Below are 18,019 nucleotides of genomic sequence, written 5' to 3' on the forward strand. Positions count from 1 at the left end.
TGGCCTAGGATAATTTTTAAGAGGGGTTTTTTAGAGGGGTTTTTAATTACTTTTTAATTAGACAATTTAAATATCTCATTTTAATTAATTTTAACTTGTGATTGTTAGTGGTGTTTTTTAATTGATTGTCAGCCGCCCTGAGTCCGCAAGGAGAAGGGCGGGATATAAATTCAAATAATAAATAAATAAATAAATAAATTGTTCTCTAAAAACATTTGTGGAATACCTTTCTATATTGAATACATCTCCCTGCCACCAAGTTGTTTCTTTCATGGTGCAGAACACAGGAGACATAACTAGTGTTCTACTTTCCATCTCTGTTCTAGTGTTGTTAGGACTAAAACTAGAAAAACCAAAGGTAGCTTTCATTGAGCTAATTACCCACAGTATTACTTCCAATGGCTATGGGAAGTTTCTTTTGATAAATACATGAATACTGAAATATATAGGCCATTATTTTGATTTAGGGGCTTATTGGGAATGTGCTGGTTGCAAATCAAACTAGGAATTTCCCATAGTCATTTTCCAACATTTTGCTGATAAACATAGGCTAATTTATGAAACCTAAACTTTGTTTCACAAGCTTATGGAAATAATGAAATGAACGTATTGCATCTTAATATGAATGGAGCACACTAGGGAGTGTAGGAGTAAAATATATTGTTATCATTGTCAATATCACATCATGAAGATAGCCAGTATCTACAGTATATAATAAATGTGAATTCATTTGTCCGTCCGTCCATCTGTCCATCCGTCTGTCCATCCATCCATTAGCAGTCTTATTAAGAAGTTTTAATTTAACTTAATTGAATTTTAGCTGAAATGATTTCCTAACTTTACTAATGAGGATAAAATGAGAAGTGGCTACCATAGTCATATTTTATTTGTTTGTTTGTTTAAATTTGTTCACTGCTCTGTACAGTGTCATTTTGAATGACACACTAACCAACAGCCCTTTATTTTCTTTTGTTCTATCCAGATAACAGAGTTGGCAACTGTTACTTGAAATATGGACCAAGAGGTGATGGGAGTCTGTCCTGCAGTACTGAAATTGGTGTTGGAGTCAGTCGTTCTTCTTGTTGCTGTTCCTTGGGAAAGGCCTGGGGGAATCCCTGTGAGACATGCCCACCTGTAAATAGCAGTAAGGAAATGACTCTGTTAGATGGGAGGACAAATAACTAATATAGCAGATAATATGGCCATATACATGAGCCATAAGGTTTTCTATAAACCAGTGCTTATGAGGAAATAAACATTTCTCAGAGGTGATACATCAACTTGTCAAAGTTCTTTGCTATACTTCCATCACATGTCAAACTAATCCTCAGGACTTTGTTTTATTCTTGGTTGTTTTATTTAATCCCTAGGTGAATATAATACCTTGTGTCCAGGAGGCGAAGGCTTCAGACCAAACCCCATAACAATTATCTTAGAAGGTATTTTTGTTTCTTTCAGTATAACCACCATGGGTTTTGCTGATAGTACTCAGATTTAATAAATTATCTATAAAGGGAGATTTGTAAATTGAGGTTAGAGAAAAAGTACTTTCACATTTAGAATAAGGATATGAATGAACCAATGCCTATTGAAAGAATGTGGAATAAACTACAATAAACATTTTAAATATAGATGGGAAAATTGATAAAAAATAATTCATGCTGATAATTCAACCTTCTCTATTTATATAGTTTTTCTACCAGTTCACAATTTCCATTTGGAATGCTGAGGTTCTCAGAATTTCTTGTTGGATTTGGCAGGTCTTACTGTTAAAGGGGAATAAAGACAGTAACATTAGTTGCCCAAATTTTATTACTTTTGGTATCTCTAAGGAATTTCCATCATCACTTCAGAAAAAGAATAATTAGAAATATGAGTTGGCAACTCTGTACTTGATTATTAGTTCCTGCTGGAAGAGAGAAAAAGGCTGAAAAGGAAAAGTTACTGAATATGTATTAAAATATACTGCAAAAATCACTATGTTTGGTTAAATCAAATTAATAAAGCTAGAAATTAATAGTAAGTATGATTTAATTGTATTATTTCAGTAGAGGAATCAAATGTGTTCAGTATTTTAATATTGTACTTAATATTTTTCCATCCAAAATTATGAGAGTTAAGTATTCTCTTAACTTTGCATGGATAATCATTTATTTGCAGCTTTCCCCCTAGATCTCTGTAATAACAAAGTAAACAAATTTATAATCAAAACTAAAAGCATAAGTTAATGATTTAAAAGTAGTCTTTCATGTAATTTTTATCAGCCAAAAACTGTGGCTTTCTTTTTCTTTGCAGACATTGATGAATGCCAAGAATTGCCTGGTCTATGCCAAGGTGGAAACTGCATCAATACTTTTGGCAGCTTCCAATGTGAATGTCCCCATGGGTACTATCTCAGTGAAGAAACACGTATCTGTGAAGGTGAAAATTCTTATTTTTCCTTATAGTAGGAATGGAAAAACAATATTCTTAACCAATATTTTGTCCCACAACCATTTTCCTCTTGAGAATATTGTATATATATTTAATGTGGAGTCATAAATTAAAGCTTGTGGGTTCTAGCTATTCTGCAGATCCCATTACTGAATTTGTCATAAATAATAGAAATTGAATCCTGTATTCTGATATTAACCCAAATAACCCAATAGGGTGCAAATTCTGTCCTTTCTCACAACATTTCTTCAAAAATAGGTTCAAGCAATGTTCAAAAATGTATTTAGGTCACTGTCTTACACAAGGAAAGAGATTTTAAACAAAGGACTTAAAATTCTTAACTTATAGATTAAGTTAATTCTTAACTTATAAATTCTTAACTTCACTGTAAAGCACAATTGATATACTTAAGTTTAAGCTATGAATATACAAACTCTAAATTAATTTTATTTGATTCAAATTCAGCATGTTGATTTCTTTTTTTCTGTTTTGAAATAATGGAAACTTGATCTATATAGCTAGTCCTTGACTTATGATCAATCACTTAGCACTCATACAAACTTACGACAGACCTCCCCAGAGTTACTTAAGACCCAGATTCACAGTTTCAATAGCTACCCCCCCCATGGTCACATGATTGCATTTAAGGCACTCAGCAATTAGTCTCATTTACAGTCATTTGCAGTGTCCTATGGTCACATGACCATGATTTACAAAATTGTTGTTGGAAACTGGTGTTTATTGGTTAGCTGGTTTTCAGTAAAAGATGCCATTGCAGACAATAGAGTCACTTAACAAATGTGGCATCCACTGAACATGTCCAATGATATGGTGACCCGCTTCAAGATTAGCACGACTTAACAACCATAATTCCAGGCTCAATTATGGTCGCAGGTTGAGGACTACCTGTATAGGGCCTGCAACAGAGGGAAAGGATAGCTGTCGTATCCTGAGTCAATGTTCTTCTAACCACATATCTGTCAGGTTCACACAGTGATTTTCAGTGAGAATGTAGCATAGGAAAAACATTGTACTATTGATACAGTTTGTGGATTATTTAGTTAATGTTGACTTTTAAAAGATGAGTAAAATCTCAAACAGAGGATTAAGAGATCCATTATTTGTAATAGAGTGTTGAAGTTTTCATTTCTTCAATCTATTCTATGTTTTAAGTCTTGCTGATCTGTTATTATTCAACATTTTTACTTATTGAAATTAATTTTGATGGTTGATTTTTTTCCCCTCAGATATTGATGAGTGTGTTGCACATCCTGGTGTATGTGGTCCTGGGACATGCTATAACACCTTAGGAAACTATACCTGTATTTGCCCCCCAGAATATATGCAGGTGAATGGAGGACATAACTGTATGGGTATGTTTTCACATTTACGTGTTATATTTACTTTCTTAAACTCTTAAAACATGCTGATAATTGTTTCTATGCGTATATTTTTTATTTTATTTTATTTTTATTATTTATTTTTTTATAAACAACTCAAGGCATATGTTGTACGTGCAGAGACTATAAGCAAGGTTTGCACCAAAGCAACATTTATATAGAAGCATCATATAGAAAAACTTATTTAAGGTCAGATAAACTATTATTTTGTGCCTTTGAATTGGCATGGACTCCTGGGGACTGTCTGAACAAATCCATGAAGTTTTATTGGCAAGATTTCAGAAGTGTTTTGCCATTGCCTGTTTCCTCAGGCTGAGAGATCTAACTAGCCCAAGGTCACAGGCAAGATTAGAACCATGGTCTCCTTGTGTAGTAAAGGTATGCATGTGTGTGTGGGTGTGTGTATGTATATAAAAGGTTTTATATATATTATAGTGTTATTCATATTTATTATTAATTGGTGCGCAAATGAACATGCACACATGCACAATACAGGTATCCCCCAAACTACATATCTGCTTTAGATATCCTACCTATAAATTATACCTAAACTAAAACATTCTATACTTCCTTCTGTCCAAATTACTTTTGAAACAATGAGTATTGGAAGAAACACATTTAAAGTAGGATCTATAATATAAACTGCCCTTCAATATTAATGGTGCATTTGTAATTCTTTATTCCTACTTTCTTTGTTTTTGTAATTATGCCAAATTTTGGAGCTATAAGAGATCAGATTGATCCAATATAAAAAGAAAAGTTACATGAATCGTAACTTCCTTGATCTTGTTTTTCTTCTGGAAATTTCAGAACACTTAAAAATTAACCAGTACCTCTATCATGGCTAAGTTTCCTACCTATCCAGTTCTTTTCCTCATTCGTTTTAATAAACCATGGGATATAAATATGGCTGGCATATTTTCTGCTTTGTTTCAAATAAAATTGAGCTTTGTTAGGTCAAAATCCCTTAGCGTGATAAGTACAGAACCAAACATTTATTGTACTCTCCAGGATATTTTTAAAACCATGTGATTTTTATATGTTTAGATATGAGAAAGAGCTTTTGTTATAGAAGCTATAATGGAACATCTTGTGATAATGAACTGCCCTTTAATATTACCAAGAGAATGTGTTGCTGCACTTACAATGTTGGGAAAGCCTGGAACAAGCTGTGTGAACCATGCCCAGCTCCAGGGACAGGTAACCATTTATTTACATTTTCTTGAGCAATTTATATTTAAATGATATATTTGAATCTCAGTTTGGTATCATGGTAGCTTTAGCATGTTAGCCTCACTTTCAGTTTCACAGCAAGGAAGAAAGTAAATTTTAAAACCTTTCTCTCTCTTTCCAGCATTGTGTTTGGTTCTACATACAATTAAACTTGTTAAAAATAGAAGTTCTAATTCGTAGATAGTAGTGAAAGAAGGCTGTCCTCCTTCAGTTATTTATTTAATTATTTGCTTATCACGCTTGGGGGGGCTATTCTAGGTGGCTTACAACAGTAAAAACAGAGAAGTGAAAAGAAGTGTAAACCGAACAGTAGTAAAGTAATGAAACCATAATATGAAATAAACAATAAAACAATAAAAATACACTAATATGAGATTAAAAGATGGGTGGGTAGGATCAGGGAATACAGGGGAGAAGGTGAGAAATTTAGTAGCCACCTCCAGTGCAGTACAGTCCCATTGGGTTTTCAGGCCAATTGGCAGAGCCAGATCCTCTTACGGAAGGATAAGAGGGTAGAGGCAGATCTCACCCTGGGGTGGAGGATAGGATGTTCCAGAGGGCAGGATAAATGCTTTCCTCTCCATTGCTGTATTTTGATAGGAAAACTAAATAATTCAAAAAAGGTAGGAATTCACAATTACCATCTCTTTCTACAATCCTATATTGCAGTGTCTAATCAGTAATTAATAACTGGATTATTTTGGCTGAAGGAAATATTCCTATATGGAAGGCAGAAGAGTGCAGTTTGTAATGCAGTATTTTCTTCAGAATTACTGGTTTTTACATTTACTTTCCTATTAATTCTGGTGTTTCTTTTGCTAATCTAAGGCAGGAAAGTACTAGATTAGTGATAGGAAGCAACCATTAAAAAAAAAAATTACTGAAATATAATTGTACTACTTTTTAAAATAATGGCATATCTGTCTAAGTCTTGCAGTGAAATTTATTTATTTTCTACAATATGCATGTTCTTTTTCAGTGTATTAAATGTTATTTTAGTTAACTTGGGAATACTATCTTTGTTAGTGTTTGTAGCATTTTTATTATAAACAGAAAAGAATTAAAATGGCTTGAACAAAGATAAGGAATAAAATATAGAAATGTGAATTTGGCTTATCATAAGAATAATATGGAAATCCTCTGCAGTGGTTTTATGAGATAATATATTGTGCAAAAATAATTTTAAAAAATTAGATATACTTATAATTTAATAAATACAGTATACATGTACAGTCAGAAGGGTTATGTCCTTGTTGCTTTATTTATATATGGAACATCACAAATCTCAAAAATAAGAGTGATTTCTTATTCTGGAAGTAACCTAAGTTTCTTCTCACACCAAATAACTCAAACATGAGTTATGGTATTTGTATGACAGCCATACAATAGCAGGGAAAGAACAGGAAAAAGTTTTCAGTCTAGAGAAGAACTTGAGGATTAAAGATGAGCTTTTATTTGAGATGCGTTTCTGCAGGTCTCTGGAATATGTATTCAGGCTTGGCTCAGGAGAATTTTGATACCAATTGATAGTTATTAATTAACTACAAGGATTATAAAATAAAACTATGAAGTAATTATAAAAGACTTGCAATAAATATGTTTTCCCCCTTTTTGTTACTTAAGTTGAATTCAAAACATTATGTGGAAATATTCCTGGTTTCACCTTTGACATTCATACCGGAAAAGCAGTTGGTAAGTATGAAAGCTGTGTTTTTTAAACTACATAATCTAATAATGTAAGGCAGTGATAAGCAAACCTCTTCTATTTTTAACTACCTTTTAAAAATCAAGTCAATAATAAAATTCTGCTGTTTTAGAAATTACAATGTTTTCTCAACAATTTTTCCCCAACTTACGTTTTAAAGATACACTAAAGCTCATCCTGATATTTACATATATAGATACACACATGCATCTCTGCATGTATGTAAACTAGTATTAAAAGAGGAAAGCCTAGTCTGTTCCTTATACTTTTACTTTTTATGTATAATTTTTATTAAAGCTTTTAAATAAAAACATATTGCCGTATGAACCCAATACACGGAATGTTCATTTTTCAGATATTGATGAATGTAAAGAGATTCCAGGTATTTGTGCAAATGGTGTTTGCATCAATCAGATTGGAAGTTTTCGTTGTGAATGCCCCACAGGATTTAGCTACAATGATCTGCTCTTGGTCTGTGAAGGTGATGTACTATCTTGTATAGCCTGACCATTACAACAATTGTATGTATTTCAAGTTGGTGCAATTCACTGGATTTGCAGATTTTATACACTTGCACTGCCAAATAACCATTATCTCACAAGCATCTACTGTGTTTGAGTTGGCCAGAAAAAAATGCACAAAATGAAATATTTGTGGAAAGTTAGTGTATATTCCTCCATTCCTTTATGAATGTTTCCTTAAAACAGTCCAATTGTTAGAATATATAAGAACGTTAATGTTTGTTGAAAAGATAAAAGGATGCTTGTCTTTGAAAAATATTTCATTTCATTGAATTTCTGGCTTGGTTTTTGCCAGAATATTTTGCCAGTCTTCAGATTGTTAAGCTTTAAACCTTATTATAAGTTACAATTCTTTACCTAATATAAAGACAGTCTGTACATTTTTTATTTCACAAGGTAATGTTTATCTTGTTAATTCGATTTCTTACTTAGGAAAAAAAAGAGGATAATAACCCTCTTTATTAGTGTTATAAGCATCAGTGTTGCTTATGAAATATTGTGTTGATTTCCTATTGTTTGCTATGTTATAGATAGATTTATAGATTTATATATAGGTATACAGATTTAATGTAGATTTATTCAATAATTTTTAATCTTGATAATTTTCTATTAATATTTTTATTTATTATTTAAACATATATATTTGGGAACATATATATTACTTTCCTGACGATGTTGCAATACTTTAATTATCAAGTAAATTAAAATATTATTTATGTCTTAAATAGCATACAGATACTGTAAAATACTAGGCAGATAGATTGATTCAAAATGCATTTAGGTTTTAGATTTCAGCTGGAATGTAAAATACATGTTTACAATTGTTTGATTAAAATTAATGGAATATAAACATGCTTTGCCTGATTCATATTCACTGTTCCTTGTTCAGTACAGAAAATATCTGAAGTTTCATTGTGATAAAACACATATATTGATTCTTAATCATGGATTATTGATGTTACAGATATCGATGAATGCAGCAATGGTGATAATCTCTGTCAACGAAATGCAGATTGTATCAATAGTCCCGGTAGTTACCGCTGTGAATGTGCTACAGGTTTCAAACTTTCACCCAATGGTGCTTGCATTGGTACGTTATGGTCACCATGTTGCTTAATTTTCCTTTCAGTTACATATTTTCCAATTTTCTGTATTGAATTTGCATTTCATTCACCCTTTTTAAAATTCATAAACAGAAAAATGTAGTAGCGAAATAGGTGTTGTAATTTCCTTCAGTATAGCTAATATATTTATTTTAACATGCATAGAAAATAAAGCTTGTCCAAAGATTGCTGATTCAGAGAATAGAGCTTTTTCATAGAACAATTTTGTCCAGCGAGTAGACTTTGACTCTAATAATAATTAGCAGATTCTAAAAGTGGAATTTATGAGTCATAGATAAATCATAACACCATAGATAAATATATGCATCATATGCTTTATGTTTTGTTTTAGATCGCAATGAATGCCAGGAAATACCTAATGTATGTAGTCATGGCACGTGTGTGGATAAAGAGGGGAGCTACTACTGCATCTGTCAAAATGGTTTTAAGGCATCTCGTGATCAAACTATGTGCATGGGTATGTAAATAAATATATTAAATTTTAAATCTAAAGTATTGCTATGCTGAAGATTGGATGGCAACAGTAGAGTATAATAGGGAAGTATCAGTTTCATATGCACAGATAAAATATAATAACTAATGTAATAATTAAATATGCCAAGCTTTGTTACTTAACAGGGATATGGAGATTACAACTGTCAGAATTCCCAGATAGACAAATATTGGTTAAGACTGTATTATATGAATAAAATCAAACAACACTATTGGAACGGAACATCAATTGGCATGGGAAGAGTAGTATATTGATATTACCCAGTTACACATTCTGACGTAACTATGAATCCAGCTGAAATTATGTCTTAGTCCTTGGAGGATTTAAGGGAGGAGGAATGGGTTTATCCTCAATTCCTATGAGCTATAATGGCTATGGATGAAGAAATCAATAGTTTCTAATAGCATTTCTTCTTTGGTCCTGGGTGGTTTTATGTTCTCTCATATGAAGCAACTAGGTAGTATTCTTGGACTCATGATTCCTGCTAGAAAAGCAGGTAGAGACCTTGACCTTTGCACAGCTATATATTGTGCACAAACTGCAACCATTCCTGTGCCGAGAAATTTTGCAAAAGGTCACTTACATCAAGATTAGTGCCTGAGGCTATCCTTGAAGACCATTCAGAAACTATTCTAATTCAGAATGCAACAAGTTAAGTAGTCACTGGTGTATTATGGTCAGCCCATATGACCCCACTAGTTAGGGAACTGCAGTGGTTGTCAGTTTAAGGGCAACAGAAGGTGCTAACCTTTTTCTTTAAAGCCCTTTAAATAATATGACAAAAATATTTATTTTATTGACTGTATTTAGAGGTAGTCCTTGTGTAACAATGGTAATTGGGACCAGGAACTCTGTCACAATAACAGATGATCATACTGACTTAAGCAATAGCAATAGCACTTAGACTTACATACCGCTTCACAGTGCTTTACAGCCCTCTCTAAGCAATTTACAGAATCAGTTGCCCCCAACAACCTGGCTCCTCATTTTACCAATCTCAGAAGGATGTAAGGCTGAATCAACCTTGAGACGGTAAGACTCGAACTGCCGAACTGCTGGCAGCCGGCAGTCAGCAGAAGTAGCCTGCAGTACTGCATTCTAACCACTGTGCCACCACAGCCATTAAGATCGGTTCCAGTAGTTCCAATTATGGCACTTGGGCAAATCCTGTGGAATCATCTGGTGTGATGTCATATGACCTCCTGCTGACTTCCCCATTGACTTTGCTTGTCAGAAGCTGGCAATGAAGGTTGCAAATGGTGATCATTTGATCCTCTGTTATAACATTTGTAAACTGGTTGCCAAGCATCTGAATCACAATCATGTGACTGCAAGAATGCTGTGATAGCCCCAATTTCAATGACTGACTACACATGACTGCTAAATGAATGATCATTAATTAAGGACTACCTGTATAAACTGCCCAACTCAAACAGTGTGGCTCTTGGCAGTGTACAGAAGAATAAAAAGAATCAGAAGAATCATGTAATTTAAAATATACACAATATATAAATATAAAATGTAAAACAGTGACCAGGCACACTAATAAAAAGAACCACAAAGAGTCCAAGCATTTGGGGGGAAAGTCATGTTTTAACAGCTTTCCTAAAGGTAAGCAGAGCTGGAGCTTCTTATTGAGAGGGGGTAAGACAATCCCAGAACACAGGGCCACCCACCAATAAAATAAGCTTATTAAATCCCATAACATAGCAAAACTTAAAAGAGGGAAATTGGATCCTGCCCTTTCCACAAGAGAGTATGGGTCTTGCAAGTAACTCAGTCCTATGCCACGTAGGGTTTTAAAAGTGATAGTGCAGCTTACAGAGCAACAATGTGACATGGATGTAATAAGCTATGTTAACCATAACCCAATAAAAAGCCAAGTATAAGTATGGCCTCTCAGTCTAGGAATGGATGCAACTGGCACACAAGATATAGTTGTGGAAAGGACTCACTAGCCACAATTGCCACCTGCTCTCTGAGAAATCTAGATTGCACACAGGTCTGAACAGGACGGTACCACTCCATTCAGAACCAAAGTCGGAAATACTTTAGCTCCCAGATCTAGGGGATCCAAATCACTCAGTCTTAGAAAGCTTTAGCATTTGTTGGGTCACTGATACTACTCTAAGAAGCATACTGGTGGATGCTTCTACAGCCAAAAATTGGAAACCTTCCAAATGTACTGTCCTATAGGATCCTGGCTTCCCATTGATAGACCACATAATAAATGACACCATGTGTCAGCAGTGTTGCAATTAGCCACCAATAGCCAATGAAATCCAAAAATGGCAGCTGAGATCATTTGCTTTTCATAAATACCCATAAATTGGTCTGGAAGACATGACCTCACAGATAGTCCAGATAGTTCTATTGATGAGTATAGTTATATGATAAATTATGATAATGATGATTGTTGCTATAGTTTTGTTGTTCATTTATTGGTTTTTAACCCAAAACTGTAATGAGATCTGTAAACCGCTCAGAATAATTTTCTGAGAGCCATATAAGCCTTAGTAAAACACACAAAGAAATAGAAAATTAATTTTATTGTGAATAATTGTTTGATATTAATGTTTTCTATCTGTAGATGTAGATGAATGTGAAAGACATCCTTGTGGGAATGGAACTTGTAAAAATACAGTTGGATCATATAACTGCCTGTGCTATCCAGGATTTGAGTTAACTCATAATAATGACTGTATGGGTAAGAGAATGAATAAATAGTACATATAATCACTTAGCAAAAGTGATGATATAATATATTCAAAGAGAAACATGGAAATACTATAATATTTATTTCAGTCCTGCAATCAGAAAAAAATAGGATACTCTTTCAATTTCTTAAGTTTTATTGAGCAGTGTAATTATGATTATACTTTTAACTAATCAGAATTTGCATAAGTTTTGGTTGTCATTTCACATTTATTTGTTGTTGTGGCCTATTGTTATATTTCTATTCCATCAGTTTGTAGTCAAACAAAGCTCTTAATAAGAATGGTAGATAATATGAGGACATTCTACCAAATTTTCTTATGAGTCAAACTCATAGGTCAAATACAGAAGATCCCTAGTTGGCTCACACTTGAAGCAACAAATATTCTATTCCTTTCTAACAATGTTTTTTTTCTGAATTTGGAGTTTTACTTGTAATCAAATACAAATAATTCTACTTTATGGGAGAGGGGCAAATTACCCAAGAATGTGGTTGCTAAACTGTTGCAGTCTGGATTTAGACAGATTTGAGAATAAAATTGGCCCTAATTGCCCTGATAGATTTCCTTTTGTTGGAGAGAAATAAAAGGAGTGCAGTACTGATCCTGCTTGAACTTTTTAGCACTAAGCACAGAATCTTTGGAATCATTTCTGTGGTGGAGGTTTTGACGTTTTACCGTGCATGGTTTTAGAGAGTAGAATTACATGGTTGCACTTCTATTTTGGCATCTATATTGTAGAATTCCACAGAGTATTATCTCCACTATTGAGTTACATATTAACCTCTTTTTCATATATCAACATAAACTATATTTATTCTCCCCATTGCCAGTGAGGCCCTGTCTCTGTTGCATCTATTTAATATCACTGCCAAAGAGAGATGTCTTGGTTAGTAGTTGTGCCAGCCAGCTAGGCAAGGTGATTGTGCTTATCCTCTGATATGCTGCCATATCCCTCCAGCATATTCCCAGCCGGCAATTAAAATATCAACAAGAGTGTAATAATACTATCCATTTGCTCAACCAATGCCTCCCCCCATATTGGAAGATATTCTTTCCTCTGCTAAACTGAAACACGCTTCTCATTTTCCACTATCCAGTAGGTGAATATGAATGGACTGCTTCAACTCAATTTAACTCTTCCTGTGCCTAGAATTTTCTTGAATTGGATAACGTACCAACTGATGCTGGTACTAATTATTAGGGCTATGTGCAAAGATTTGAATGATTCCTTTGCTTCAGTCAAAAACCCAGTCAAAGCAGCCTCCCTTTGTCGTTTTGCCATAAAGTGTTGCAGCCATACTGGCTTTTATATATGCACTAAAGATGAAGATCAAAATTTATATACAAATATTTGTGGTCTTTCTGAATAGATTTCTTTGATGTATGAAATATTAAAAAAATAAAGATTTGTTTAGTAATATCTATTCTTAAATAATCCATATACCTTAAAGTGCTTGAGAGATTATTTTTTTATATACAAGGACCTCATTCCTTACCAGCCATGTTTTGCCATTTCCATGATTTTATCTCTTAGACGTGTTTATCCCTTAATATGCTAACTCTGTCTATATATGTGTTTTCATCGTATTGAACTCAAGACAAATACCTAACTTTTTCTTGTTTATTTATAGATATTGATGAGTGCAGTTCCTTCTTTGGGCAGGTGTGCAGAAATGGAAGGTGCTTTAATGAAATTGGTTCTTTCAAATGTTTATGTAATGAAGGTTATGAACTTACTCCAGATGGCAAAAATTGTATTGGTATGTATAAAAGCAATTATCAAGCGCCTTATGCTACAATCTAATGCACATTTAATAAGCTGCACTGGACATTGCGGAATGTACTTTTACATATATTTTGTAATATTCCTCTGGGTTTTTAGGCACCACCCATAGAACTGTGTAATTATTTTATTTATTTGTTTATTTAAATTTATTGGATGCCCAACATTTAGCTATTTTGGATGCAGATTTGAAGTAGCTTGTTTTCTGTAAGATAAATATACCATTAAATTTCCATGCAAGAGATTTGATTATGCACTGTCAGCAGGGGCTGATTTTAATATTAGATATAATTTTTTGACCTGCATATTTAACAGTTTTTTCAGCCATGTCACTTTCTTGAAGAAAGCAGTTCTATATAGATGAAGCTACTATAAAAAAAAAATCCAGCGAATTAGTGATAGAAATTGGGGAAAGTTCAATGAATTTGTATACAATATTTGCCTATTGTGCCTGTATATTTTATGGTGCAAGCAGTAAAAGTACTGAACTATGACTAGAAATTAAAATTTATCTATATCTATGAGAGTCATTAAGTGCTTATGGGACAGTCTGTCAGCTATATTTACTTCTGCTTCTGTTATGGATAAATAATGAATCTTGCTTTGTAGGATGACAGATAGAATATAAATTTAAGAAATAAATTCAACTCAGAATCCTTAAATTGGCACTTTTTTTCCTCCATTCTATTGAGATATTAATGAATGTGTAGTGCTCCCTGGCTCATGCTTTCCTGGGACATGTCAAAATTTGGAAGGATCATTCAGATGTATCTGCCCACCAGGATATGAAGTAAAAAGTGAAAGCTGCATTGGTAAGGCTGTCTTTTCTTTCTGGAAATAGTTTGCATGGTAACAAAATTGTTTATGGAAATAAAATTCAGGTTATTGTGCTACACACACAAACGTGTGTGTGTTTGTGATCTGCGATACCAGAAACATACTGACCTTCATATTTTAGTAACATGATCTTTCAGATGTTCCCATGCTGAATAAATCTTATGGAAATTGTAGTCAGCAAGCCTTGGACCATCACATATTTCCTGTTTGGTCTATACTCACATTAGTTCCAGGTGGCCTGTTTCTTGATAGTGGCTTTTTGGAACTTAGGAGGTTGTAGCTACATATTTTATACATTGTTTTCTATGAACAAAATTTCCTCTTGAATACAGCACCTGCAATTTTTTTTTATTTGAGATGGATGCCATTTTTATATTCAGCAAAAAGTACCTTTGCTAATTATCTATCAAAACCGTATCTGAAGCAAACAAATAAAAACAAAACATTTTTAATCTAAGGTACATGTGATTTTAAAACTTCTTTTAACATATGGTATCTTGACAATTACAACATTTTCCATCCATTCTGCCATAAAGGGTTGCAATAAGAAGAATTTAATGTTTTAATTATATTTTCAGATATTGATGAATGTAATGAGGATCCTAACATCTGCCTGTTTGGGACCTGCACTAATACTCCAGGAGGATTTCAGTGCATCTGCCCTCCAGGTTTTGTAATATCTGACAATGGCAGGAGATGTTTTGGTAAGTATAAGGTTATAACAGGCAATAATAATAAACTCAAATATTATGAGTGTTAAATTAAGAACAATATGGAATCTTGATTTTTATCAAATAAACATTTATATCTCCCCTTTCTATTTAAAATTTTGTCAGAGTAGTTAAAAGGATAATTAAAATAACAAATTAATTAATCTGTAATTAATTATGTAGATTTGAAAAGTAAATGTAACAAATTTAGCTGTACATGCCTTTTAAAAAATTAAGCAAATGAACATTTAAAAGAAATCTCAGCAGACTTCATGATATAAGGTTGGATATAAAAGTAATTGTTGCTAATTAAGTAGGTACTAAATAACCCTAACTAGTACTACAGTGAATTGTGATTAGTGCAAATTGTTATCGGTAATCTATACTAAGGCTTAATCAAAAACATGGCAGTGTATGGCGAATTACTATTTTCTATTGATGATAAGAGTCTAAGTTGGAATATTTCCAAGTAAGTAGCCTGGATTAATTCATTCTTAATGTGAGATTAATTACAGTGGTATGACTTTGCTTTCTCTCAGATACTCGACAGAGCTTCTGTTTCACTAACTTTGAGAATGGGAAGTGCTCTGTGCCAAAAGCATTTAATACCACCAAGGCAAAATGTTGTTGCAGCAAGATGCCAGGAGAAGGTTGGGGTGATCCATGTGAACTGTGTCCTAAAGAAGAAGAAGGTAGTAAAAACATTGCAGAGCTTTTCAAGAAAAACAGAAAATGAAACATGAAATCCATACATAGTGTCTCCATTTGTAAAACCACATCCTAAATTAAAATATTGGATCTCACTCATCAAGTCATCATATGAAATTGGAAGTAGAAAAACATGAGTTGGAACCTACCATAGAAAAACTTTCTTCATCTGTTTTTATTATCGTCTTATACTAGATGCTGAGTAGTATTACAGCAACAATTACTGATTACATTTTGGACGTACTCTCTTCTTATACAAGAGCAATTGGAAAATTCCCTTGATAGAATTTGTTGAACATTTTATTTAAATTACAGTAGAGAGTTTAAAATATTGCTTTGTATATTCTCTCCTTAGTAGTGGTGTTTCAAAAATTTTCTTTTAACAGTTGCTTTTCAGGATCTATGTCCATTTGGCCATGGAACTATACCTGGAATAGATGATACACGAGAAGGTACTAATTTCCTTCATTATCACACCACTAAATATTTCTATTCAACTCTTGTTTTATATAATAGTTAAACGAAATTATTTATTGGATGGAACTTTTTTAAAATATGATTTATAAATCAAGGGAAGTGAATACAAATTTTATTTCAAGAAAGCTGCTCTGCCTTTAAGTGCAGAATTATCATAAGATAGTACAATGTTGTTTAATATTATTATAGCTAATGCTGGTTTATATCATTAATAAATAAGTAAATTGTTATATCCCATTTACTGCATTAAAAATTAAAGTTGTTTAACAAAAAAAGTGTAATAAAATGTATAAAAACAAATTTAATAAATACTTAAATATATAAAGTAGTTAAAATGTTGATACCAAAATGCTAAACAGTTAGCACTTCACATTTTAAATATAAATCTATAAAAATAATGCACCAAAAGTTAACTAATCACATGTACATCCTGTGTTAATATCCAATCAAATTTAAAATATTTTCAACAATGTCTAATGAGAATAAATCTGGCGAATTACTGAAAAGATATTCTCATATGCTCTTGAAACTACTGTATGAAGAAAATTATAATGAAAATGATGAGCAGATATTATATTTAAAAGTGTGTGGTATGTTAAAGCTTTTTTTCTTTTTTACTCACTATTTTTAACTGAAAAAAAAACTGAAATTCTATTATTCAGTAATGGTACACTGAAATCTTGATGGCAAAACTTTTTCTTTTAGATGTCAATGAATGTCTGGAGAATCCTGGTATTTGTTCCAATGGACACTGCATAAACACTGATGGATCATTCCGTTGTGAATGTCCCTTGGGATACAACCTTGACTACACTGGAGTGCAATGTGTAGGTGTGTGCTGATTCTGTACTGCACCTTGTTTATAGATTGCATGTTTTGTAACCTTTAAAGTTTATAAACTTGGTTTGAATTTCAGTTTTAAAATATTTGTTCGGCCTATTATATTTTAGATACTGATGAATGTTCCATTGGTAATCCTTGTGGAAATGGCACATGTTCAAATGTGATTGGTAGTTTTGAATGCAATTGCCTGGATGGATTTGAACCTGGACCAATGATGAATTGTGAGGGTAAGTTATAGTATGTTTTTATATACACCTGCTAACCTGCTCTGGGTACTTACAGTATATTCAAAAGAGAAAAAGAAGATGATAGGACTATAACAGATTTCTAATTAACTGCTAACTGCTTGGAATTAATCAGTTCAGTGTAAGATGGCCAAAAGGATCACAATATAGCAGGAACACAAATAGGAGCAATGAGTCTCCTGTCTGTGCATTCCTGCATGTAGAGTGGGCTTGAGAAAGTAAAATACATTCATCTGGTGGCCAAGGGACCGCAGGGCACTGGTGAACTGGTGAGGTGTTCACCATTATTATTAACATCCTTTTGCCTTTGTTCTAATTAAGTTTTATTGTTTTAATGTTTTAAATAATATTATTAGATAATAATGATAATTATTTTAGGAATGTATTAATTATTTTAGAAATCAAAAATCCATGTATGACCAGTATGCTAAATTTTGTTTGTTGAGAAAGGACTTCATTAATTCTTATCCCAATCTCTTTCCACACATAACTGCACCACACACAGCATTGAGAAAAATGATTAATTATAAATGATAAGTATACTATTAAATGCAAATGTATTCTGTTTTGTCTTGCTTAGATATAAATGAATGTGCACAAAATCCTTTGCTTTGTGCTTTTCGCTGTATAAATACTTACGGTTTCTATGAATGCACCTGTCCAGTGGGATATGAATTAAGAGAGGACCAGAAAATGTGCAAAGGTAAGGACCTTTTTAGCATGTTGACAACTTAACAGTACTTTTGCCAATATAATTTTTATAGAACAGTGTATTCTGTAAAGTTTCTGA

The 18,019-nt window shown here is 32.9% G+C and overlaps 1 protein-coding gene across 1 annotated transcript in view; it reads left to right on the plus strand.

Moving 5' to 3' along the window:
- Positions 1 to 18,019, plus strand: part of LOC107292287 (fibrillin-2) — a gene marked incomplete at its 5' end in the record, with an annotated part of 40,506 nt that overhangs the window by 8,912 nt on the left and 13,575 nt on the right. The window contains 18 exons of the mRNA XM_015821371.1: positions 983 to 1,144; positions 1,371 to 1,439; positions 2,296 to 2,421; positions 3,681 to 3,806; positions 4,881 to 5,033; positions 6,690 to 6,758; positions 7,127 to 7,252; positions 8,257 to 8,382; positions 8,748 to 8,873; positions 11,500 to 11,616; positions 13,258 to 13,386; positions 14,102 to 14,221; positions 14,825 to 14,950; positions 15,496 to 15,648; positions 16,051 to 16,116; positions 16,847 to 16,972; positions 17,092 to 17,211; positions 17,810 to 17,932. Of these exons, the coding sequence (XP_015676857.1) occupies positions 983 to 1,144; positions 1,371 to 1,439; positions 2,296 to 2,421; positions 3,681 to 3,806; positions 4,881 to 5,033; positions 6,690 to 6,758; positions 7,127 to 7,252; positions 8,257 to 8,382; positions 8,748 to 8,873; positions 11,500 to 11,616; positions 13,258 to 13,386; positions 14,102 to 14,221; positions 14,825 to 14,950; positions 15,496 to 15,648; positions 16,051 to 16,116; positions 16,847 to 16,972; positions 17,092 to 17,211; positions 17,810 to 17,932 (2,163 nt within the window). The remainder of the gene's footprint in view (positions 1 to 982; positions 1,145 to 1,370; positions 1,440 to 2,295; positions 2,422 to 3,680; positions 3,807 to 4,880; positions 5,034 to 6,689; positions 6,759 to 7,126; positions 7,253 to 8,256; positions 8,383 to 8,747; positions 8,874 to 11,499; positions 11,617 to 13,257; positions 13,387 to 14,101; positions 14,222 to 14,824; positions 14,951 to 15,495; positions 15,649 to 16,050; positions 16,117 to 16,846; positions 16,973 to 17,091; positions 17,212 to 17,809; positions 17,933 to 18,019) is intronic.

This window comes from Protobothrops mucrosquamatus, unplaced genomic scaffold, assembly GCF_001527695.2.
Source record: "Protobothrops mucrosquamatus isolate PMUCROS unplaced genomic scaffold, P.Mucros_1.0 scaffold_164, whole genome shotgun sequence".
Lineage (NCBI taxonomy): Eukaryota > Metazoa > Chordata > Lepidosauria > Squamata > Viperidae > Protobothrops > Protobothrops mucrosquamatus.